General features: G+C 32.0%; 1 protein-coding gene across 5 annotated transcripts; it reads right to left on the reverse strand.

Annotated features, from left to right (window-relative positions):
• Positions 1-13,710: 13,710 nt before the first annotated feature.
• On the reverse strand, positions 13,711-22,961 carry LOC105340623 (solute carrier organic anion transporter family member 4A1). Of its 5 annotated transcripts, none has more exons than XM_066088942.1 (13): positions 21,957-22,096; positions 20,305-20,402; positions 17,827-18,092; positions 17,451-17,672; positions 16,696-16,798; positions 16,444-16,565; positions 16,027-16,151; positions 15,736-15,874; positions 15,335-15,533; positions 14,864-15,011; positions 14,497-14,669; positions 14,327-14,391; positions 13,711-14,130 (listed from the first exon to the last, which is right to left on the reverse strand). In XM_066088942.1, exons 1-13 carry the CDS (start codon positions 21,984-21,986, stop codon positions 13,853-13,855), a joined length of 1,968 nt encoding a protein of 655 aa, XP_065945014.1. In that variant the 5' UTR covers positions 21,987-22,096; the 3' UTR covers positions 13,711-13,852. The 5 variants fall into 5 exon arrangements, with proteins under 5 accessions (XP_065945014.1, XP_065945012.1, XP_019927917.3 ...); XM_066088940.1 differs by lacking the exon at positions 21,957-22,096 and adding an exon at positions 22,711-22,961 and having other exon boundaries at positions 13,713-14,130; positions 17,767-18,092; XM_020072358.3 differs by having other exon boundaries at positions 13,713-14,130; positions 17,767-18,092; positions 21,957-22,087.
• Positions 22,962-26,129: the final 3,168 nt, after the last annotated feature.

The raw sequence follows: 26,129 nt of genomic DNA on the forward strand, positions 1-26,129 counted from the left end.
AAGTGTGTTTTCTGCTTCTTTGTCAAATCATTGTTCTATAAAATGATAAAATTTAAAGGAACAGTATTCTTAAATATCGTTAAAACATTGTTGTATTACCATCAAAATATGTAAAGTATATCTTGGGGGGGGGGGGGGGGGGGGTGTTTGCAATTTTTAGAGAATATATGATAATCGTGTCCTTAATATTAAAAATGAATTTAATAAAAAGAATAATATCTTAAAATTGTAAGAAAAAATATGTAACATCATAATATGCAATAGACTAAGTTTGCCTTTGGAAATGTAAATAATTTATGCATTAAGAATTAGATTTAAGCTGTTCAATCACTCATTCGATAATGGTATTTATGAATAGCGTATCTCTATAACATCTATTTAATGGGTCAATACAGTATGGGTTTTTTTGCTATTATATACATTTTTTTCATATTTGATATAGTCAAACCGGCGAGAAGAGATGTTATGAAATAATGGTGGTAACAAATAGCAACAAAACGTTTGGTATGTCAAAACCATTGTCAATCTGAAAAAACCCTATTTTATTTCATTATTTTATTGATAACCGTTTTTACACGTTCCCAACATGTGCTACAAAACGCATCATGTCTTATTCAGGTGGTCCTTGTCAAAATCTACATTGTCACAATGGTGGGCGATGTGAAGCCAAGACAAGTCGTTTGTCAACGTGCATCTGTCCAATCGGATACAGCGGAACTGACTGCAAGAAGAGTAAGACGCGTTCATAATTGTGTTCTTCTTGGACTGTCTAATTCAATGATTCCATGCAACTCAATTTTGAATTTTATCAATTTCAGGTAAAACTATTCCTCCAGCTATCAGTGGGAGCACAGGAACGGTATATTAATCGATAATGACTTTCTTTCTACTTTATTTTAAATAATGTCTTTATTTTCTGACTACATTATAGGTTCAAAGGATGAAAATTTATTAACTAGCAATGATAATGAATCTTTTTTTTTAATTCAGCTTCATAACAAATGCAATAGCGTGTCTAGAATGCCTAACTGATTTTTTTATGAATTAAAGTTAAAGAACACTGCGCCTTCATTTACGGATACAGCTATACCGGATATCATTGTGTGTCCAGTTCGAGCCCCATGTGGTGTTCCTTTTATTATCACCGGTCCGCCTGGTCAAGTGTAAGCTTTTGATAATCATTATTCTGATTGATTTTTTGCTAATGAATAATTTTACTTCCTTTAGTCCTAATCTTGTTATTAGTAATTATAATTTGTTTTTGTTTATTATTCCTAGAAAATGTCCATTGCTTGACGCTAAATGTTTTATATTTCCTCACTTCTTAGACCAAAAGTTGACACTGATAGTCCATATATAGTCCATCCAATAAAAACAGACACATTTCCTGGAGAGCTCAATAACACTTTTCAAACAAACATTATGTTTTCGGCGTCAAAGGAAGGTCAACGTAAAATATGCACACATGTTGTTCATAACGGGTACGTAATAAATTTCTATATAGTTTATGAAGAAAAACTATTTTTGAAGTTATTTTTTAGCATTATACATGAATAATACATGCAAATTTGAGAAGTGTTTTTTTAATATTAGGATTTTTTATCTATTTATGAAGGAGTAAAAGTGATGAAATATGTTTCAAAGTCAACTTTACGTCAGCAACACCAACGAAATCGCCAACCGAGGTACTGATATTTTTACTATATTTACACTATAAGTAAAAGTATACAAAGCTTGATAAACATAAACATAAAAAAATAGCAAAAATGACTAGTGTCAAGATACACATCTTTTATATATCCTATCATCTTTATTGTTGTTTTTTTTGCCCTTGAGTGATAGTATTGTTTTATGGTTTTTATAGAAAATACATGAGCCGACAATTACTGATGCCTCCTCCGTCATATGCTTGGAAGGTAGCGACTGTCATCTGCTTATTCACACTTCGAAAGATGTCAATGGAACTTGGTATGACTTTCTTTAATATTCATTCTGTATTAATCAGATACCAAATATGCCTGTAGAACTCACACACACACACACACACATATATATATATATATATATATATATATATATATATATATATATATATATATATATATAATTTAACTCTTGCAGTGTTCTGCCAAAGGAGTTGCCACATACTCCTAATACAGTGATCATACGAACCATAAACACTAACTTTGACCCTAATTTATGTGTGACAGACGTTTCAACTCGGGTTCTGCCTGGTGAATCGAAGAAAATTTGTTTTAGTACCACAAGGTTTGTATATAATTAAGGTATTTAGAATAAAATCTAGTGGTTTAAAATTATGTTATATTTTTTTAAATATTATTGCGTTTATTTTTTTCCCTTTCAGAATTTCTTCCGATAAGAGATGCATCACGGTAAATTCTGTCAAGAATTCTACAAGTATGTACACTTCATATTACATTAAAAAAATTCCATTTTTTTCGCATCATTCATATACACTGTATCTAGGGAAATATTCGCCCCCCCCCTTTTTTTCGCCCCTTTCACCCTGGTTGTCCAAAGGCTAATTCCAATGCCTCAAATTATCTCTCTTTAAATCAAACTCTGTTTTGGGCTAATTCAAGACGGGCAAAACCGTTCGCAGGTAAAGAAATCAAAATTAACAGGGGCGAAAATAATCCTGTTTACATTACTGTGATATTGGTTTCAAATGTTTCAGCTTCCCACTGCCAACACGTCTCTTGCAATGGAGGACATTGTCTTTCTAAAGACCAGTCTTACATTTGCATTTGTCCTGTAGGGTATGATGGAAGAAATTGTCAGCACAAAGGTGAATTGTTTGATTCATAATTTGTTTTCAACCAATGTCTTGTAAAATTTCTGGTTAACGTTTAATTTCTTTTAATGGATATTTTCAGCTGAAAACATTCCAATACCAAGGCCAGCGTCACCCAATATAACAGAGGTAATCACACTGATACAATCTCATTATTATTGAATAATTAACAAAGACACGGCAAAAATTTGATGATATTACTTAAGTTTATCTCATTCTATTAAATATTCATTTAAGAAGTTTTTTGGGAGTGTTTCCCTTCTATTATTTGTTTGTTGTTTATTTTGTTTTTGAATTGATTTATTAGTCTTGTTCACCATTATTTTGATATAGATTTATCATAACAGTCTCAATAGAAGCATCGAAACAATTGGTTCAGAATGCTATTATATCAATTTTTAGCTCACCTGAGCTGAAAGCTCAAGAGAGCTATTCTGATCACTTTTTGTCCGTCGTCCGTCCGTCCGTCCGTCTGTCCGTCCGTCTGTAAACTTTTTACATTTTGAACTTCTTCTCTAAAACCGCTTATCCAATTTCAACCAAATTTGGCACAAAGCATCCTTATGGGAGGGTGAATATAAATTGCAGAAATAAAAGTCCGATCTGTATTCAAAGCGGACAAAACCTTGAAACTGTAGAAAAAGGGGGGTGCATTTTAAAAAATCTTCTTCTCAAGAACTACTGATTCCATTTCAACGTAGTTTAGCATAAATCATCCTTATGGGAAGGAAGATATAAATTGCAAAAATTAAGGTCTAATTCTGTTTCAAATCTGAGTTATTACGAAAATAATAATAAAGGAAAGGCTTGTTTCAATCAGTTTAATAGCTTCGGATTCGGCATCCGGTAAAATGGGTAGGCAAGACTTGGCCTGGGCAAAACAAAAGATTGGCAGTTATTAATCTGCCAATCTCATTAAAATTTCAGGATATTTGATGGACCAGTATATTTGTATTTGCTGTAAATATTGCTGCAAAATAATGCGTATTTGAAATTGACGATTGCCGATCTGCCCTGGCTTTTATTTTGCCACGGCCAGGGTTTGCGTACCCATTTTACCAAGACTCGTATTCCATACATCTAAAACGAGGTTCTTTGTTGAAAGCAGCCATGACATTATACGAAAAAGGGTCGATCTGACTATGATGAATTTGCTTGTTGTGCAACAGTTCGCGAATGAAGGGAAATTTTTAATACATGCAAAATATATTGGTGCCGATTTTGTGAAGTAAATTGAGGCTAAATATTTCAATTAATGCGTTGACAGTTTTCACACATGACGTTGGTGTTAGCTTGTCCTGATTTTCGTTTCGTTTTCATTATTTATGCTTTGTAACCTGGGAACTATCGTCTGTATTTCGTGATTTTTACGTATCAAATCAAACAGAGACTTCGGTAAATCAAACAGTTAATTAACTGTTTACCTGTGCAAATTAAGCAAAATCTGATGTATCAAAAAAGTACTGAAATACAATTCATTCTATCGGTAATTCGGCATTATATTTTGCGTAATGGTAGATTAATGCAATAGGTTTTGTTGAGATGCTCGGCATTTTCTCGAGGTTATTCAGTTTAAATAGAGTTTGATATCGCTGTCGGAAATATGTAGGTATATACATGTACATGTATATATATGATTCATTTCGAAAAAAAAAATTGTGTTCTTTATTTGTTATAGTGCATGTTTCTTGTGTTTTAATTGTTTACAATTTCTATTTACTAACCATATTTGAGTGTTAAGCTTCGAATTATAAGCAAGATACCGAGATTTGCTCACAATTCTATGTTTGTACACAGATCTTAAAAACTAAAGATTAAAAAAGTAAAAAAAATTGTCAATATTTATTAAGAAAATTTTCAAAGTCTCCTCTTCCAGAAACCAGCTTTAACAACTTATTGTATTGTAAACTTAACCTTTTTTAGCTCACCTGAGCCAAAGTCTTCTCAAAAACTATTAGGCCAGGAAAGCTCAAATTTGAGTGGAAGCATCCTCAGATAGTGCAGATTCAAGTTTGTTCATATCATGGTCCCCGGGGGTAGGGTGGGGCCACAATAGGGGGATCATGTTTTACATAAGAATATGTAGAGAAAATCTTTAAAAATCTTCTCAAAAACTATTAGGCCAGAAAAGCTCAAATTGAAATGGAAGCATCCTCAGGTAGTGTAGATTCAAGTTTGTTCAAAACATGATCCCCGGGGGTAGGGTGGGGCCACAATTGGGAGATCAAGTTTTACATAGGAATATATAGAGAAAATCTTTAAAAATTTTCTTCTCAAAAACTATTAGGCCAGGAAAGCTTAAATTAAAATTGAGGCATCCTCAGGTAGTGTAAATTCAAGTTTGTTCAAATCATAGTTCCCATGGGTAGGGTGGGCCACAATTAGGGGATCAAGTTTAACATAGGAATATATTGAGAAAATCTTTAAAAATCTTTTTCTCAAAAACTATTAGGCCAGAAAAGCTCAAATTTGAGTGGAAGCATCCTCAGATAGTATAGATTCAAGTTTGTGCAAATCATGGTCCCCGGGGGTAAGGTGGGGCCACAATTGGGGGATCAAGTTTTATATAGGAATATATAGAGGAAAGCTTTTAAAAATCTTCTTCTCAAAAATATTTGGCCAAGAAATCTCAAATTGGCATGTAACCATCCTTAGGAAGTGTAGATTCAAGTTTGTTCAAATCATGGTCCCTGGGGGTAGGGCGGGGTCACAATGAGGGATGAATTTTTATAGATAGAGAAAATCTTTAAAAGTCTTCTCAAAAACTATTAGGCCAGGAAAGCTCAAATTTGAGTGGAAGCATCCTCAGATAGTGCAGATTCAAGTTTGTTCATATTATGGTCCCCGGGGGTAGGGTGGGGCCACAATAGGGGGATCATGTTTTACATAAGAATATATAGAGAAAATCTTTAAAAATCTTCTCAAAAACTATTAGGCCAGAAAAGCTCAAATTGAAATGGAAGCATCCTCAGGTAGTGTAGATTCAAGTTTGTTCAAAACATGATCCCCGGGGGTAGGGTGGGGCCACAATTGGGAGATCAAGTTTTACATAGGAATATATAGAGAAAATCTTTAAAAATTTTCTTCTCAAAAACTATTAGACCAGGAAAGCTCAAATTAAAATTGAGGCATCCTCAGGTAGTGTAAATTCAAGTTTGTTCAAATCATAGTTCCCATGGGTAGGGTGGGCCACAATTAGGGGATCAAGTTTTACATAGGAATATATTGAGAAAATCTTTAAAAATCTTTTTCTCAAAAACTATTAGGCCAGAAAAGCTCAAATTTGAGTGGAAGCATCCTCAGATAGTATAGATTCAAGTTTGTGCAAATCATGGTCCCCGGGGGTAAGGTGGGGCCACAATTGGGGGATCAAGTTTTATATAGGAATATATAGAGGAAAGCTTTTAAAAATCTTCTTCTCAAAAATATTTGGCCAAGAAATCTCAAATTGGCATGTAACCATCCTTAGGAAGTGTAGATTCAAGTTTGTTCAAATCATGGTCCCTGGGGGTAGGGCGGGGTCACAATGAGGGATGAATTTTTATAGATAGAGAAAATCTTTAAAAGTCTTGTTCTCAAAACTATTAGGCCAGGAAAGCCCAAATTTGAGTGGAAGCATCCCCTGATCATATAGATTCAAGTTTGTTTAAATAATAGTCCAGGGGTAGGGTGAGGCTACAATGGGGGATGAATTTTTACTTAGGAATATATAGAGAAAATCTTTAAAAATCTTCTTTTTAAAGAATTTTTGGCCAGAAAGGGTTTAAACTTGTGTAGAGGCATCCTCGGGTAGTGTAAATTCAAGTTTGCAAAATCACAGTCCCTAGTGGTAGGGCGGGACCGTGATGGCGGTTTGAATTTTTACATAGGAATATAAAGAGAAAATCTTTAAAACTATTCTGGGAAAGTGTTCGGTTCAAAACTCAGTACTTAGTGTGAAAGCAAAGGTTATGCAGATTTAAGTCTGATGAAACCATGATTCCCTAGAGAAAAATGGGGCCATGAAATGGGGGGGGGGGTATATAGGAATAGAGAAAAATCTTCTTACAGGTACAACAACAAAAGGGGCTTGGTATTTACCAAAAAATAAGAGGTTGATAAAAATTGGCAGATTTTCAATTTCTTTTAGCAAGATCTACTGTACTTAGTTGTCAATATATTTTGATACTGTAATGCTAATTTGATCAGAATTAAGACAATTGTTGCTCAGGTGAGCGATGTGGCCCCTGGGCCTCTTGTTAAAAAAATGCCCTGTTGATATTGTTATGTACTCACAAACAGTGCAGTGAAGTAATAATTGTTATTCAAGCTCATAAACCTATTATCTTATAATTATCATATTATCAATATTTTTCTTTATTTAACTTTACGCTATTAAATGGCTAATAAAAAAGTGAATATGGCATTTTAGATAATAACGAATTTTGATCATGGTATCTCACTTCTCATTTGACGACCGATATTCAGATTTAATTTTGAAAAGCAATATTATATATTTCAAACATTTTACTTTTTCCATTATTTTACCATGAGTCAATTTAACATTTTTATCATAGCATGTTTTAAAAATCTATTTACTCCAATGCATTTATTTATTTCTTTACTTAAGAATGCAACAGTATTCGTAAATACTGCAGTTCCTACAGAAATCAAATGTGTTGTAAATCAACCGTGTGAATTTCCAATACCAATTTCGGGACAAAACTTATCGAGGTTGGTATTTCATGCTATTTTAGTATGGTTATTTTAAGAATATTTCCCTAAACGTAGTTATTAACATTCAGTACTACTATTTCAGGTCTGCCTGTATCGATATTGTATTAAAATATGTTAAACATATGTACACTTTTTCTTTCAAGCAAATCTGTTTCCTTTGGAGATAAAAATGAAACACTTAATAAATGTCCTTCAAATATGTTGGTGGATGCAAGGATTCCGGTAGCAAGTATATGTGTAAAACCAACTGCAATCGGTTCGCATAACTTGTGTTTACAGACTAAAGATAGCCACGGGTAATACATGTACTGATTTTACTGAATATTCTATCCAGAAAAAAGAATATAAAAACTTAAAAAATATGAGTATTATTTTTATTTTGAAGGATCAATAGTGATGAAATTTGCTTGAAGATACATACATCCTCAGGTATGTAATGTATTGTGTAAATGCATGTGTTCAAATGATATTCAGAATTTGAGATTTATTTTAATAGTTGCATTTTTTTTCAGATGGGCTTACAACATTAACACCAAAAACCCCAGTAAGAAATTGCTTACTGATTCTTATCATATTGTTTAAATTGTTGATTTTTGTGTCAGGAAAACAATAACTGCATAATCTATAACCTTTCAGTAAATTTTCGATTTTTAAGGAGAATTGAAACATTTTAATACTTATATGAAAAAAGGAATATTTTACATTATTTGAATAAATTGCTTTTAAAAACTTAATATTTTCAATGATATCCGTATAATTCATCAGATTTTTCTTTAAATTGTCAAATTCTACTAGAAGATTTATTTTACCCAAAAAATAAATGTTATTTATTTAAAACTGTTGGAATAATATCCCTTATATTCCGTTTGTTTTATAACAAAATTGTAGAAATAAATTTGACATTCATTTATTATTTAAGGATCATATTACTTCACCATCCTTCACCGACGAATCAGTTGTGAAGTGTATTGCTGAAAAGCCTTGCTTTATACCTGTTGTGACTGATCAAGCAACAAATCCACCTTGGTACGCAAACAATACAACCTCTTATAATATTACTTAAATTAAGAACTCATAATTTAAACTGTATAACGGGTTATTTTTACTGTTGTGAATTTTTTCAAAGCTAAAGCCAAACTCGCTGTTTTTTATTCTTACAAGTTCTTTTTAACGAATTTGAATAAGCGTGAAAATAAAATCAATCAGTAATATTGATTTGTATTCAATTTAATTTCTGAAATATTTAGACTTCTCGAAAGTAAAATCTTTGGAGATATGTTAATGTTATAGTAAAGTTGTAAATACGATCTATTGTATCATCAGAATTTCTTTTAATAGCAGCGAATACATCTTAATCGACAGCGACCTTGTTATTTTGCGACATTAAATTTTGATCTCGACTATATTATAAATCCTCATTCTTTACACCTATTGAAAGTTCAAATTTAAACTAATACACAAAACCTTTAAAGGAACTCAGGCACGTTATGAGATTAAAACATTATTTTTATGTATAAAAAGTTTACTTGTGAATTATAAATAGTTAATCAAAATTTGAATGTTAGAAGATACAAAGGTAAATCAAACAATGCAAAGTAAGGAAATACAATTTCAAAAAAATTACTCGTGGCAAACAAGATAAACTGATTTGATATGGATATGCTTGTACACAATATAACAACAAAAGAAAGTAAAATTTAATTAAACTTTTACCAGTGCAATACATATGTAATCAACAAGAAGACTCTAGCTTTGTTTACAAAATAAATAATTTCAAACTATCTATCTTGCTTGTAACTCAATATTGGACTTTCAAACTTGACAAAGCATTAGAATTACCTACACATGTATTTATCATTCTAAACATTAAAAATGGAAAAATGAAATTTTCAAATTTTGAGCTCAAATCATGGCAAGGGCGCTTTAAAATATAAGATAATAATCAGGGTCTTTATATTGACACTAGTTAATAACAAAAGTCTAAAACAACAATTTTTGCGTCGGAGACAATGATTATAGGACACCTTGCACAACATACGCCTACAATGCTAACATCCGAATTACACACCGGTATGTGTGGAAGTAAACAGAGTTCGCGGGATCTGGAAAAAATATATAGAAAATTGACGTGTCTATCTTTTATTGTTGTGAATAATTACGCAATTTGTTTTAATGGTTTATATTAGTTGTGAATATTAGTTAAATTTATCAGCATGTAAAAATACCCGTTTTACGGTACAAATGCTTATATCGAACGAATTTAGGTCTTGTGACATATCACACATTGATTTTTTCCCCACATTTTGAATAGCCCAACTATTAAACCGACCGAGAAAACAGATTTAGAAAACGTCCATGCGTTCACTCCACCAGCTGGCAAAAACGGTAAATGCTATGGGAATATAGCCATTATTCCTCAGATTGAAGAAAAAGGAAATAATTCGTTGTGTTTCCAAACAGTTACTCAGAGGTAATAATTATTTCTATGAAATATAAAATAATAGTATACTTATCATGAAAATTTTCAGATGCAATTTTAAATTTCAATTTGATTTGTTTCATAAATATCGAATAAAATCAATGTAGATATTTATATTTCAAACTGACTTATGTAGTTATCATTTCAGCGATGTCGGACGAGAACACTGTATAGTGATCGATGTGGTAGAAACAGCAAGCAAAGCACAAGGTACCATATTATATTGTCTTGCTAATTAATTTAGATATAATTTTTGTAAAGAATTACATATAAAGTTAACTACGAGATCCGTTTAAAACAAAAGCACGCACATTTGTATCACAGGAGGAGCCTGTCAAGTCAAGCGTTGTGAGCACTTCAGTCCCTGTACTTACTCGGGAAAAAGAGCTGTCTGCAATTGTTCAGTTAGTTATAGAGGAGACTTGTGCGATACAATTGGTATGCATAAACTTTTGACATAGCTTAAAATAAGAAAATGTTTATCTTAACAATGAAATATAGTTCAAATTAATATTTGAAAGACTCTATCCAGGAAGAATGACCATCCTTTTATTTTAATTATAACGGAACTTACCTTTTTTGTCAAGGCCCCCAATTTGAATTTTTCATTTTCTAGATATATCCGCTACAATGGCATGATTATATTGTAAATTTCCATTAGGGAATCCAAAGAACTCAATACAAATAGAATTTTGTTTAAAATCATGTTTCGTATATTATTTTAAACACACTAAGAGTCTCAAGGTATAATCACGTAGAGCATGTTTGTAATGGTTTGAACATTAACATTAACAAGGTCTGTGTGAATCTACTACAGAATAATGTTCATACGAAAAGAAATAAGAATATATCACGGAATTTTTTTTTGTCGATCAATGAAGAATATTGATACCTTTTCAGATAAAATGATTAATATACTGCTTTCGTTTAGAACCAACCCAAGTAATTACCACCACTTTGATCCAAAGTACTGAATCATCAATGCAAAGTTCAAGTCAACAAACGTGTACGATGAGTAAGTGTCAACAAATATATTTTTTATGCGTGTACATTTAATTCAGTTGGCACTTTAGTATAATGCTTCGTTGAATTAAATGGTTTTCTTTTCCTTTATATTCTAGGACCTAAAGATGCAGTAAGTATTACAAATGTTATTTTTTCAATGAATTTTAAAATTTGTGGCAAATTTGACATTTATTTGTTTCTGAAAATAGCGCGATGCAGCTAAAAGGGGCCGAGTAAAATGCATATGTTCCAAAAACGGAAAAACAACTCAGATCATTACAACAAACCCTGCAGCAAGTCTGGACCAACTGGTTAAAGCAGCTGGAATCGGGGCTGGCAGTGTTGGAGGATCCATTGCAATCGCGGCACTGATTTATGTCGTTGTGCAAAAACTCCGTCAAGTGCTGAAACCAAAAGATTTCAAGCGAAGACCGAAGTACATGAAATGATGGATGTTGTTAGAACATGACGTAAATACATGGTGGGAATAAGACTCACTGGACCAATTACATTATTGTTAACATAAAGCTATTAATCAGTTTTCTTTTTTTTTTAATTTGGACAATTAAAAGATATATTTTTAAGGCCATATGGAACCAAAAATTTCTTTCATGTTTTGATCTTATGAATTTGATTCTTTTTTAATTTATTTGAAATGATTTTGTAAATGGCAAATAAAGGTTCTTCTAAGTGCATACTGCAATTATTTTTCAACATGCTTTTAATCGATTCAAAAATTGTGGGTGTTTTAATAAGGCAATTGAAAATCAATCATTACTTTTTAATAGCGAGCGCAGCTCGCCGGCGCGCAGCGCCGGCGCGAAGCGAGCTCTACCGGCAAGGCGTGTGTGAATAGAAAATTCGGACTAGTTGCACATTCATTCAACGGATTTTTTTTGGCGTCAGTAAATCGGACCAGTAATGCATCGTTTTAATCGTCCCAGTAGTTCCCTGTAATCATGGCAATTTTTATCACTTCACACTCTCACGAGAATCAGCAAGACAAATTTAGACAGTAAAAACAATAACGATGTAAGCGACATACAGTCAATGTTACCTCTAAAGTTCACCTCAGTACACTTTCAATCAAAAATAATCGTGTGACGTCACAAACGTTTACACATTGATCCGATATATTTTTTCGGAGTCAGTAAATTTTGACCCACAATTCATAGTACCAATGGTTTCCAACCTCACGTTCCAACATCACGTTCTCCCGAGAATCAAAGTAAAACCTTTGAAAAGCTTATAAGATGTGTAATTTTAAGAACATCATGCTTTTTAAGTAAATAAAACAGTATACTTTGCATACTTTTATTTCTCAGGGGAGTTTTAAAGAGTAAGACGACACTTAACCAACGTCAGCTTTGACGTCACAATAAGCACTGATAAGGGGAAATTACTCTAATTGAAGTTATTGTAAATCTGCTGAAATGGCCAAAATCCTCTTAAAATCTTGCAAAGGCTAAGATAAAGAACAGCTGACGAATAAGGACATTTCTTCAGATACAGGAAACAGTTGTAAATTGCACTAATTTGGATGAATGCTCACAAATATTTTATTCACTATAATTACGGTAATTTCCTGAAACGTAACGTTATACGTAGCAGCGCCTTTTTTTAAAGGGGGTGGGTGGGTGGATGGCAGCCTCATCCAAAAAATCTTTGCAAGCAAAAAGAAAAATAAATCATGAAAATTCTAATCCTTCAGCTCTTTAGCAGTTCAATGGTTTCTTTATTTTCACTTCCATTAATTACATGCGGGGGGGGGGGGGGGCAACACCATGTTCTTTTAACATAATAAGCAAATATTTTTAAGCGTAAATTAAAAATAAAATTAAACATTAATTATTTTTTTTAAGTGGAGGGGCAAATCCATGGTAAGTCGATTTTCTATGTATAAATTGACAAAAATGAAAAAAATTTCAGCATGGGAGGAGCGGTCTATGATGAGTCAAATTTTATATGTAAGTTTAAGAAAAAATGTCTACTGCAAAAAAAAAGGGGGAAATCAATCAATCAATCATAATCACAATCACTTTAAAAGAGGAAATGCAGTGCAATGAATATTTATATATTAATATTATCTTTATTATTTAACAACATTGTATCTGAGGTTAAACTATTGTTCTACATATAAATAAATAAATTATAACAAATCTTATAAACTATGAATAATGAAAATTTACTGAAAAATAGGTATGTTTTATTTTTTGGCATTCAAATTTCACGTTGTTAATTTTATTTTATTAATTTATTATAATTCATTGTTTGATCACATGCTGTGCTCACCCCAACGGTCGCACCGTAAAACATATTAATCTTTGTCAAGTAATAAATTTCATTATGAGACATTATGTTTGCTCATGTAAAAATATCTGTATATTAATTTTAAAAAAATTTAAAAGAAATGAAATTGCACATTTGCCAACTCAAACATCATTGCCATTAATCTACACTACAATGTATTCTTTTCAGTTTGAAATTGCAGTAAATAGACATTATTGTAGGAAATTTGAATGATTTTTTTTTAGATCTAATAAACTAAACAGTACACTTAGCGCAGTTTTGAAAAATAGAAGAAATGATACGAAGATGACTAAGATAAAAATAATAATTTCTAATAAAGGCTATACAAAAAAAAGGTATTAAAAATACTCAGTTTTTGTAAATTTTTATTAAATATCAGCCATCAGATAACCACAGACAACCAAACACCGATAAAATAAAACAAAAACGAAATTTAATAAACTAATCGGAAGTTTTAAATATATTTTAAAATTACATAAAATGAGCTACAATACTTTGGGTAAAACTACTTAAACGCAAATGTAAGACTACAACTTGGTTTCATCTTTCGTACAATTATTTTGGATTGTATTTATGTCCATATTTTGACTCTTGTCTTCCATAGGAGGTGGCTTATATAGTCTGTATGCAATGTAGAAAAATATAACCCCAACGACTTTTAAAGCCAGCCACCAAATCAATATGCGCACACCAAGGTCATGTTTGTTGTAGGTCCAACACGAGCCGGTTTCGCCACAATCTTCTTGCCAGATTGTACAGGTACTGTCAATGATGTATCCAAGAAAAATGGGTCCTGGAGTTGTTCCTTAAAATATTTCACAAATTTTATTAAAAATTCTTGTAACAAAAATTTAATCACTTTAGTTATTGGTGATTGTAAGTTATAATGATCTTTCTTTTTTTAACATCTTTGACAATGGTTTTTGGAATTTTTTTTTTGGATGATGACTTTTCATAATATTGTTTACTTATTTTAAAATTAAAATTTTTTTTACACTTACCTAAAAGACGACCAATCAAAAGCTGTAATCCTAATGCTAGAGATCTCTGATTGTCGGGAACACATCTATAACAATATAAGGAGCAAATCCGTAACGCCACGGTTAACCAAATTAGTTTTTTTAATTTGAAAAGGAACTTAAACAATGACAATTTAATTCAATCAGGTTACCTGAAAATTGCTGTCACGACTGGGGACATTGTCATGAAGGTGAAAAACATTATGCCAAATAACAAAACACAAAAAGCGTAAAACCACTGGCACTTTTCTGCGCAGCTTCCGTTAATGGCGTCAGCAACGGAACTATTGTTTGGTGTCCATATACACGAACAGTTGTAGTATGACTGGGAAATAAAATATTTCTGAGCTATATAAGAAGATTCAATAATATAACAAAAAACATTTTTAAGTAAAAGTATTCAGTGATAAACGCAATTCCAGGAGGGTATTATTTCTTTGAAATCTTTAAAGTGTTAATCATTTAAATTAATATACATAAAAGAGAGGGAACTTTACTGTTTATGCATGGTTTAAATACCTTTTCACCATTAACAAACGTGACTTTTGTGCAACCTGCGTGACAAGGGGAAAAATAAACGGTTTGGTTTGAATCACAGATTGGTTCAAATGCTGAAGTTGTACATCCGCAATTTTTGTTACAATTTGCATCCAATCCCTGTATACCACTGTAATTAGACACACTAAAATGATATTTTTGCATACAGACATGTTGCTTTTTGTGTTGTTATTATTTTGACATTTAGATAACATTAAACTACTTGTAATTGTATCATTTTTTTTTCTTATATCTAAAAATCAATTTAATAGAGATGGATGTTAAGATTATCACAAACCCCGTTTAAAAGGACAGCTTTGTATGTAAGAAAATATTCGAAAATTTAAACTTAAAATGTAATGTCTTATGTTTAATGCGTTGACCCCCAGTCTTCTTAAGTTAGAGAAATTGTTTAAAAAGCGGTAAACGAAATAACTTGTAACTTGTACTTACCTCTCTTTTATGTATGGAGTATCCAGTCCACTTATTGGTTGATCAGGACAGTTAATAAGAAATGTAGGAGAAAACAAAAGACAAATAGCCATACAAATGAAGCATAGTCGGATGATTCCACGACATCGCAGTTTCAGTTTCTTGGGTATATACCCTCCCAGAAGCATGCCCCCTCCAGACCCGGGAATAGTTATGATACCTTTATATAAAAGAAAACTATAAAGACTTTATTTTAGTAGATTTTAGTATAATCCATAAAAGTTATAATGCTTACAATATTTATGACTGGACATTGAAATTAATTTGTCTAAATATAATTTTAAATACAAAGATATGAATTGCTCCATTAATTATATAGATAAAAAAGTTTTGTTTTATATATAACGATTATATACATTTACCCATAACACTTCCCGCGGTTGTTAAATCAACGTTGAACAAAACATGAATAAGTTTGGCCCCAAACACAGCAAGTCCGCCGACCACCAGCAATTCTATTGTAGCTCCTAGCATGATGAAAACAAACGTGGGATTCTTTAGCTGAAAATTGTCAAAAAAAAACCATGATGCACCTATCTCAAATAATCTCCTGGCATAATGAAATCAAACAAAATAAAATATTGCATTAAAATGGAAACATCATGCAAATGTCTGAAAGAACATGTTTTGATTTGTATCAGAGAATGGCATACCAGCAGCCAAACTGCTTTTGGAATGTCCTTAAATTTCGTGCCAAAATCTGGTCTTGTGGTTGCCTCGTCGTCTTTTCCGGAGTCATATGCCTCTGATATTTTCGTCTTCTGAAGCTCTTTATATCCTTTAAACCATTACAAATTAATATGAATTATGTGTATTCAAACTTGACTTAATATCACTAACTGATATACCGTTCTCATTCTATCTTATTATCAGCAAATACTTTCTTCTTAATGGAAAAAAGTGTATTCTTAAGCTTTTTATTATCAATTTTGATTAAGTGATCTTTAACTCGCGATTCTCTTCTCTTTTTCTTTCTTTTTTGGGGGGGATAATTCAAATATCGTTCACAATCAATATTATCTTATTTCCGAAGTAGAGGTTTTCAAATAAATGGTTCATTATCAACATACCTGGTAAACGTTTTGGAAAGCCCAAAGTCGGTAGTACAATGAAGAAAAAGGCGAAAAAGCTAATGACTATTCCAATCCACCAGGCTCCTACCCATTGGGGGTCATTCGGGGTCAAATCCACCCTTCACGTATAGAAATAAACAAATTAGCTTAAAAGGCTTCCAATATCGTCCACTGTACGCCAGCATTTGTTTAATCTGACAATATTAAACAGATCTGTTAATAGACAGATTAAGACGAGAGTAAACTCACGCAGATTGAGGAACTTTATCAATGTCCACGAAATACCCGAGTGTTTGACCTCCAACAATGTAACCAACGGCCACGCCAACAGCAGCGGAACAGAAGGTCAAGGCTGTAAAATATATGTTCAATATTTACAATGAAGTATTGAAAGAACAAGCAATATATATATATATATATATATATATATATATATATATATATATATATATATATATATATATATATATATATATATATATATATATATATTACGTATGTAGGCCATAAAATGTTTGACCCCACTATTATAGATAGTTTTATAAGTGATTACTGTGGAATCATTAAAATTCGTGGTGTTTCAATTTTCGTGGTTTTAGTGGGTAGCCCTCAACCACAAATTTAAATCCTCAACGAAAACATTTTTAGAAAGAGTTATCTTTGTTGCTGAAACACTAACCGACGCATCCACGAAATTACATCCCCACGAATGAGCAAAAAAGTCATAATCCACGAAAATTGGCCCCCACGAATTTAAATGATTCCACAGTAAATGGTTTAATTTTTAAAATTTTCCTTTTACATTTCAAGCAACAAATAGCATTGGAATCGACGAATTTCGTAAGTTTAAAGTGATTAATAATAATTTTTAAAATTACATGTAAGAAAAAATTGCTTTTGTAAAATTAAAAAAAGAAAATTTAGATATTTGGCTGTCAATATATAAGTAACTAGTTTGTCATTTTAGTGAGATTTAATGAAATGATTAACTCGTGTATACTTACAGACGTAAAAAGACGTCATTTTCTGTTTACAATTTTCATCGATATATGTCAAGGCTATGGTAAACATAGGCACCGCTCCTATTCCATGGAACATTTGTCCTAATATGAACATAGCGTAATACCCGACATAGGACGACGTGTCTGACGCAGTTGTTTCACATTGTTCCGACGCATGGTCTAAATTACACATGGCTCCTGTACTGTTATTAATCCCATTGTTTTCTAAGAACAAAAAAATGTTATTCATTGTATTTTTTGATAATATTATGTATTAAGCACTTCACACAACCGTGATTGTATTATCGTATAAAATTACCCGAAAGAGTATAGTGATATTTTTCTCCGATAAAGTGTGGTAAGAGAAAGACAAAACTACCGAGCGACATCACCAACACCCCCGCTGCCATTAGTTTAGGTTTATGCACACGTTCCCCAATGTACCCAATGAATACAAAGAAAATAAAAGCTCCAAAGTCATTTCCAGACGCGATGATAGCAGAGCGTTGACTGGATAGACTGTATCTCTTCTCCAACGCTGGAATAATTACGTTGACGACGCCATTTACAATGAATCCTTCAAAGAAGTTGAATATGCACTGCCAGAAGACGTTCCACTGGATTTTATTGAAGACTTGCAGGCATCTGAAAATAGGAGTTCTTTTTTACATATCTAAAGAGACTACAAAAAGAAATCTCGCCTTTAGAATTAATATCATAGACTACATATAATTATTAAATCAATATAAAAAAATAAAAATAGGAAATTTAAAGGGGGAACAGGACACAAATCACGTGACTATCATTGCAATGATGCTTTGATGTGCTAACTCTATTACGACGTCATAATTGATTTGATTGTATGATGCTATGATGTCATTTAATCATTTTGACGTCATACCGGATATGATAGATTTTTTTCCCGTACTTGACGGCTCTAAAGTAGTCATTGTCACAACATGAGCTGGTGGAAATTTAACATGTTTAAGTTTTAAAATGTAAATGTACAAAATCATAAGCGGTTAATATAATCAGATATACATTCTGATAATGATCTGTTTATGTTAATTGATAAATCTAAATAATGCATTACTTTTTTTATGGTTCCAAACAGAATTTGTCACAAAAGGTCATAATTCCAGAATAAGGGGTAGGGGTGATTCCTTTTGTAGTATCTCTCTTAAATGCCAAGAAAGTTGCCATGGAAATTTGATAAGTTATAAAGCACATTATTGTAGTATCTCTATTGTAGTATCAATATATTGATAACATTATGATATTGCAATGTAAAAGAGCCAATGTTGTAAGCAATTTTGAAACTTGTTTTCGTTCTCAAAATTAAAGAATATGATTTGCAAATAAATTTCATCAAATAAGATAATTCTTGCAGAAAATTGAAATTGTTAAAAAACATTCTTAATGCCAGAAAAGGGGGATAATTCCTATCAAAATATCTTCCTTGCAAGGTAAGAAAGTAGTCATGAAAATGATATATGTTGTGGTGGACATCTTAATGTAAATGTGTTTTTAAAAAAAGCAACAAAATTCATTGGCAAATAATTTTACACAGCAACCCCCTGTTCCCCCTTAAACTAACAAAACAGAATTTTTAAATTTTTAATATCTAATTACCGTCTGCCTAACATCAGATAAAAAAAATATCCGTTTTGCAACAAAGCTAGATGAATTGAATAGTTTTTAGATAATTTCGAGTACATTCAGTACTGTAGATAAATAGATATATAGAGGTACACGCATCTATTCAAACAACTTAAAGAGTTTTAAAGGGGAAGGAAACTAAAAATATATCAATTAATTATCATCTACTATAAATGTAAATCGTATTTATTTTCATTAAAACCCCCGGAACAATGAATAAATCAAGAAAATCCATCGCTTAATTTAACTTTCCCGCCGCCATGGGGGCTGCCATTGAACTTTAATCTATGACGTCACACCATCTATTCCGGTTTGTCTTTATCACCATAACATCAGTATATTCGCTCTAAATGACAAGTTCTGGAAAATTTGAAACAATATTGATTTTAGACCATTCTTTTACCTTTGCAAACTACAAACTAACGTCAAATGGAGCATGTTCGTTGAAATCTAAAAGCGGAGGTTAGTGTCGGAGAAATCTCCGTGTAAATGTGGAAATTGTCAACAGATGCCAAGTATCATAGAAAATGTCTGCCGTCGTTATTTCGACATGGTAATTCCGACTTTAAAGAATGAATTTTAAACATCCCGATTACAATTATAACATTTATTCAGTTAGCGAAGAACTTGACTTGGATAAAAAAAATTTAATCGAGGTCTTTTTCAACTTTGAATGATAGCAGATTAACTGCTGCCATTAACTTATAAAAATGCATATATTAATGCATAAAATGATACATGTATTTATTCTTTAGATTGACGTGTGAACTCAAACATTATCAATTTTGTTTAGTCGATTATTTGAGTAACAGAAAGGCATAAACCAGCTTTAATTATATTCAGAGCACTGTGTACATTCATTTGTATATGTAAACCAAACCGGAATAGATGGTGTGACGTCAAAATAATTAATTTTTTTAGTTTTTAATACAAAAGAGTTATACATCATGTCAGCCTCCAGTAAATACGATTTTTCCAACTTCAAACGTTCATTAAAGCTTAATTACGTATTTTATTTTCAAAACAGCATGACCACATGTGATAATTTACACCACTTTATTAAAATAAATAAATTATGTTTTTGACTTTCCTTCCCCTTTAAATACATATGACAGCTAAAAGGATTTAGTTTTCATTAAGCTGTCTACTTATCAATACTTTATAATATTTATAATCCATTTTCATCAACTTTTCCTACTTTGGTTTGAAACAGCAGCATCCATACGGTTCGATTTCTTCATCTTCTTCACCAACCCGGCTTTTCGTTTTGTTCCCGTTGTCCATCGACATCAATGTCTTTTTGAATTAGAGAGAGATGCAATAAGAACATGATTAAGGAATAAAAAATCATTCTTTGAGTATTGTGAGGTGATAATTTCGGTCAGGGCGTGGTCAAATCAAATAAAGCCCGAAGGGCTTTATGATAGATTTGATAACGGCCGGACCGAAATTATCAGCTCATAATATTCAGAGAATGATTCCTAATTACTTATATTTAGATTATTTCCAATTTGTACACTTGAAAACAACATAATTTTGAAACACTATTTTTTATGTAGCACATGCTATGTATTACTACACGGCGCAGCCAGTACCGTTTTTCGGTTATGCTTTAAGACACGCCAATTTTGTGTCACACATGTTTTATGAAGTTATTAGGTTTTATGGTTTAAAATTGATTCGTTATGTTATAAAAGACAAAACAGTTGAAAATGTAAATATTCTAAAATATAATTGTCTTTACAATTAAACTAAATGGATATATCGATTATCGATGCTTTTACGTTAGTCGTCTTTATACTTAATTAGGGCCTTAATCTTACATTGTTAGGGGCCATCATTCATTTACACCTTATCTGGAACATGAACTTTATTTTTTTAAAATCTTAATAATGGCTCTTTAATATTCATCGTTTAGACAGCAATAGAATTGAAAATGAAAGCTTCTGATGGCTCTCTTTTTATAATCTCTCTTATCCTTTAACGAATTTTTGATTTTACAAGATGTTCTCCAATTCAAGTAACATGATTTATTTATATGCTTTTTAAAACTGTGTTTACCGTGCATAGTTATTGATGACTCGTTAATTATAGTATTCAAGCATTAATGTTTAACGAGGCCGGGTCTAACTTTTTCTACCCTATATAAAAATTTTTGAACCAAGATTTACTTCTGTAAAGCAACTATTTTAAGATGAAAACATAATTTATTTCCCCCCACGATTTCCTAGAGGTTTGTCTCGAAAATTAACAATTTTTACGGTAGGACCTTTTGGGAATTTGTTGATTATGAGCTGAATTTAAGTATTTTCATCAAAGCTTTTACGTTTAAAAAAAATACTATTTACATGAATCTTTAATTGGTTTCGTTTTTACAAAAAAGCATGGTAAAAAGATTTAAATGAAGACTTAAACCCCACAAAGCTCGACTACTCACCACGATTGAAGAACATTTTGTTGAAGAACATTTTGTAAAGGTAATTGATTTCAGATACGGAATAATTGCACATGCAAAAAAATGTTATCATAAACAAGCATCGTGTAATAGTTAAAGATCGTTTCCTTATAAATACTTTGGTATTGATGCACTTACAATACTGACCCCATCAATGACAATTTAGAATTAATATGTTCCTATACTCTTATCTGGCTATCGGTCAGTATAAATTCGGCCAATAATGATCGTATGACTGAGTGGTCTTTCTCTAAAGAGAACTTTAACAAACTGTAACGCACTGCCATTACCATCCGCCTTTTGATCTCACTGGCACGCACTGTTCACAATTCTCCTTATACACACCGTTCATATTCTAATAAGTTTGCAAAAATGAAAAAGTATTGATGACATACCTCGGATTGGTCGTGTACGTCCAGCGACATTTTTGGGTAATGAATTACGGGTCAACATCTGTTTATCATTGGTGATAATGGTTTTGCAAAGTTGGAAGATTATCTTGATATGTCGTGACTTTATCTCAAACAGGGTAAATTTTTATCTCTTTATAATCTGTTATTTACTTACTGTTTTTTTAGGGCAAATCCAACATATTTTTAGATGTCCATTCGTTGCTTTTTTCAAATAAAATGAATTGGGTAGTAGGTATTTGCTGGAGATTATAAAATACGTTTTACGTGTGTAGGAAGATTTTCAATATATATTTATACGATCGGAATTAACGTTAAAAAGTTAGACCAAATTAAAAGATAAATGATACATTTAGGATAAACGGCGTTAATCATGCCATTTAAAAAAGGATAAAAGAAATTATTTTCAATATCTCTCTCAAAAAAAAGTTGTAGTTCACTACTACATAAGTTGTTAATGTGAAATTTAATAGATTTTTTTTCTTTTAAAAAGGATAGCGTATGATATTGCATGCAAATGATACAAATATACGTTTATCAGACACGATAACGTCTGTGATGTAATGCTTTGTTCTTAGTTTTGTTCAGGTTACATAATCTGGTGAAGACCTGACCCTATCTTATCTCTGAAATCTTAAAGAATCTACTTCTATGATACTCGTAGTATTTTCCTATTTTTTTCATCTGTTCAAATCTAGATGTTATTTGTGTTTCGTGAAGGAAATATACTTTTTCTTACCTTTATTTTAAATAATTTTGGTTAACTTCCGTACTGTTTGGCACTCTGATGATACACTCTGTTATATCTCTATTTTTCTGACTTGTTAAACAATGGCGACTAGTGTTGGTCAAGCGAATAGACCATACATATATGTATATGAGAATTAATGCTAAAAGACGGGTCGTTGATAAATATGTGTCATGTTTACAAACCTATAAAATCTTTGGTCAAGATGTTTTGACTGCTTTGGAAAATCAAACACATGGTCATCATGCTAAACAGGTAAATATCTAAATAAATACCCGGCATCCTATGTTAATAAAATTAGTGGTTAATTTATTCAAAGGCACATTTAAAGCTCAACATAAAATTAAAGGTAATAGTATTGAACAACTAAAACTTCTAACTATTTATGTTATAAAGGGAGAAGAACAACTTAATATACATTGATTATAACGTTAACTCATTGAATGCATTTTGTGTCTTTCGGTATAGATTGGTAATCAATCTTATGTTATTTCATTTGAATTTACAAAGTAATAATAATTTATTTCTTGAAACGTTTTGTTACAAATGCAGCAAATTTTGAATCGACACATAATAAAAATGTTTCTCTACTTGGAACCAGTTAAGTTTTACTTATTTGTGGCCTAAGAGAAGGATATCCCGAAGTAAAATTTCATATTGAAGAGATGTATATTAAAAGTACACACTGTCAAGACGTAGATACTTTTTGGATGCATGTACAAAATACACTGTCGTTAAATGACATTAGTTTAGTTGGACTAACCAAGATTATCTTAATTTTGAGGAAAAGTTATTACTGCAATCGTTTCGTATTAATTGTAATACCAGACTGATGCTTATATGAAGCCCAGTAAAACTGGACTGCAATAATATAACTACTGCATGGATCTACTATAGTAAATGTTTGCCGCGTGTGCGAGGATATAACGCTACGACATAATAGAAAACGTTCTGTAATGATAACTTTGAATATATATGTTTAGGAATTTATAAGTCTGAATTGTTTGGTTTTTCATTTGATCATATAAAAAGATATTGAATGTAATATTGAATTACGTAAATGGTGAATATATATATTTACTGGGAACTTATTTAGGGTATATAGAGAAATTTCGATTTGACAAATGTTGATTATATAAAATTAGTAAATTTATTTTTTGAATGCGAGGTGGATAGACGCTTGTAAAGCACGATCTCTGGTGAGAAAGAGGTTAGAACTTCCAGAACGCGGTTGACAGGACGAGTTCTTCATTCATCGCAGGCAAATACTTAAGGATCGGCAATCTTGGTTAATTTAAAAAACTTGATAAATAAAATGGATTAATTTGATGCGATTTTTTAATGATATGATAGTTTCGATGGCAAGAACTTTCCAGAACGAGGTGTCCAGGAACGCGGTTTGACTAATTAACGTCATGGCGGAAAGCGTAGGGTGGGTTAACCATTTGGCAGATATTTTATATCTGACAACTGTTGTTTATCATATGCAAATAAATATGCATGCACAAGCGTTTTTGAATTTCATGCAACTTTTAACGCAACAGATTGGTAGTAAACCTTATATATTAATTAGTCCCCTACCAGTTTTCACCGGAGGGGACTATAGTTTTCCCCTGCGTCCGTCAGTCCGTCCGTCCGTCTGTCTGTCTGTCCTACTTCAGTTTTCCACACTTTTTTTCTTTATGCGTTTGAGGAATAATATGAAATTTGCTGAACAGCTTCAAAATGTCAAACTACAGATCAATTTTACACTTTTGTAGCGCCTGGTTGACATATTTTCGAGAAAATTAACATTGCCACCTAGCCGTCCTATAGTGGTAGAATCTTCATCACCAACTATTGCCTCAACTTTAAAACCCTTCTCCCCAACATCTTTGACCATCTGGGTGACCATGTCAGCCTCCATTGCTTTAGCACTTCCTTCCCAGTTTTGATAGCAGTCGTGCGGTTTAGGCGGCTCATTTCTTGAACCTGCTAATGAAAAGACTCTACAATCTTTGGACCGCACAGCGTAGTGGATAGTCTGTCAAGTCCGTGTGCCTACCATAGAGCAGTGCCCTAAAAAATAATATGTTTTACGGTGCAACCGTTGGGGCATGCGCAGCAGGTGATCAAAAATGAATTATGATAAATCAATAAAAATAAAAGTAGTGACGTAAAGTAAATGAATTTGAATGCAAAATAAAATGAATATACCTATTTTTCCAGTAAATTTTCATTATTCATAATTGATAAGATTTTATATTTATATATATATATTAATCTGATTAAAATCAGAACTTTGTAACGCTCCGAAATTCTGATAATCGCTGAACAAAGTGTAGCGACATCAGAATTTGTCGGAGCGGATCAAAGATCTGATTTTAATCAGATTGTTTATATACTGGTCGCACGCCAGTCAGATAAAATGTTGTTGAATAATAAAGATTTTAACATAATGTACATTGCAGTTTATTTCCTCTTTTCTTGCAGCAGACATTTTTCTTAAACTTACAAATAATCAAAGTACTGAAGAACTGACGGGAGTTGATTTTGTCGATGTTTTCAATGATATGTTATTTTGCATGACAAGTACATGTAGTTTCTAATTTGTATTTGAATAACGCATATTTTTATAATATGAATTTTTGAACTTTTTCGACTAGAATGTCGAGAAACCTCCATATTAATCATCTTAAATAATATTTAAAGATAAAATTAATTCAATCAAACTATGTATCAGTGGTAGAGATATTTCTCGAAAATTGTATGGATCCAAGCAATATTGAACTCTAGTCTCGTTCACCCAAACGCTCGACTGACACCGTAAATCTCCGACAAGGGTTTACGGAGACAGCCGAGCGTCGAGTTGAACGAGACTATAGTGAACTCTGGCGTAGGAATACATACGACTACAAAAAATATTTAAATTGTTCGTACCATTTAAAATCTGACTATTTTTAAGGTATTTGTAAATAAGTTTCCTTGAAAAACAATGCTTTAGCATACATTACATCGAATTCATCAATTATTTTCAAGAACTAAGTCTTGTCAGGAGCAATGATTTGTGCTGAGGTCCAAACACTGTTTCACTTTCGGTTTGTCCGAGTGACTGCATAGGAGAGTTGATTAAAAAAAAATCAACTCCCAAAAATTGACTTATCACAGATTCCCCTCTCCCTCGTTTAAAAAAATAAAATTTACGTCTTTTATCTCGTTCTCGTGAGAGTGTGAAATGGGAAACCATAATTACAGGGAACTACTAGGACGATTAAACAAGGCATTACTGGTCCGATTTACTGACGCCAAAAAAATGTGCATATAGTCCGAATTTTCTATTCACACACGCCTTGCTGCCGGTAGAACTCGCTTCGCACCGGCGCGCACGCTAAAATAAAAGTTATAAAAATACGGAAGACCCTGCAAGTATG

Source organism: Magallana gigas, chromosome 6, assembly GCF_963853765.1.
Source record: "Magallana gigas chromosome 6, xbMagGiga1.1, whole genome shotgun sequence".
NCBI classification, from domain to species: domain Eukaryota; kingdom Metazoa; phylum Mollusca; class Bivalvia; order Ostreida; family Ostreidae; genus Magallana; species Magallana gigas.